This window comes from Montipora capricornis, chromosome 1, assembly GCF_036669925.1.
Source record: "Montipora capricornis isolate CH-2021 chromosome 1, ASM3666992v2, whole genome shotgun sequence".
Classification (NCBI taxonomy): domain Eukaryota; kingdom Metazoa; phylum Cnidaria; class Anthozoa; order Scleractinia; family Acroporidae; genus Montipora; species Montipora capricornis.
This window is the reverse complement of record NC_090883.1, coordinates 27,074,396-27,075,531: the sequence shown is the minus strand read 5'-3', so window position 1 is coordinate 27,075,531 and position 1,136 is coordinate 27,074,396. Positions and strand designations below refer to the sequence as shown.

Here is a 1,136-nt window from a genome sequence, read left to right as displayed (position 1 = left end):
ACATTTTCATTTTCATTCATTTCATAAATTTATATTTCTAGAAAAAAAAAAGAAAGAAAGGCAGTTTTAAATACAATTCACATATGTATAAAGTTAAAGGATCTAAAGTAATATTTATTACACAAAATATAAGAATTTTTTTTCCTGGCGAGGAAAGAAACCGTGAGCTTCCTCTCTAACTTTCGACGATAAACGAAACACAAGAGCGACGAAAGCAGATTGAATTATAAATTGAGATAAAACAAGGGATATTTATATAAGGAACGAGAAATATTTGAGTTTAGGTGCATTTTAATCAACAGAAAAGTCAAAAGGACGTACCTCTCGTCAAGCTATTGCTTGAACACAAGGCAGGTGTGAATATTCGAGACCAGTCGGGAGAAACCCCTCTTCATAAAGCAGTCACCCAAAAGGACGTACCTCTCATCAAATTATTGCTTGAAAACAAGGCAGATGTGAATATTCGAGACCGGTCGCTTAAAACCCCTCTTCAAAAAGCAGTCACTCGAAAGGACGTACCTCTCATCAAGCTATTGCTTGAACACAAGGCGGATGTGAATATTCAAGACCAGTCGGGAGAAACCTCTCTTCATAAAGCAGTCACCAAAAAAGACGTACCTCTGGTCAAGCTATTGCTTGAAAACAAGGCGAATCCGAATATTCCCGACTGGGCCGAGGGAAATACTCCTCTTCATCTATGCGCTCTCTATGGATTTTCTGACATTTCACAGTTGTTGATTAAATCTGGATGCAATATCAACCTGAGGAACTACAGTGGAGAGACCCCTCGTGATATTCAGCAGAGATTTCTCCTCAGACGGGTCACTACAGGAAAAGAAGTATCATGGGTTGAGCCGATGAAGACGTGACATGATTTCGAGCCCAAAACTTCTATACTACGTTGGGACGGCGACAAAAGCTTAGAATAGGATGTGCGAAAGGCTGGAGAGAAATGGCAGCGCGAAGAGGTCTTATATGCATTGGTCATATTCTCAAATTCATCAGAAATGTCTAAGTCTTACTGAGCTTCGTCCTCAACAAGTGCCACATCAACCAGCTGAGAAATTTGGTTTGGCCGGTGCGCTCTTTCAGGTACACATAGAATACTAAAGACACATATTAGATTGGTTGAAGAA

General features: G+C 39.7%; 1 protein-coding gene across 1 annotated transcript in view; it reads left to right on the top strand.

Moving 5' to 3' along the window:
• LOC138013762 (serine/threonine-protein phosphatase 6 regulatory ankyrin repeat subunit C-like) overlaps nt 1-869 on the top strand; it is a 24,096-nt gene extending 23,227 nt beyond the window's left edge. The window contains exon 17 of the mRNA XM_068860836.1: nt 303-869. Coding sequence (XP_068716937.1) covers nt 303-869 — 567 coding nt within the window. The remainder of the gene's footprint in view (nt 1-302) is intronic.
• The last annotated feature ends 267 nt before the right edge of the window (nt 870-1,136 follow it).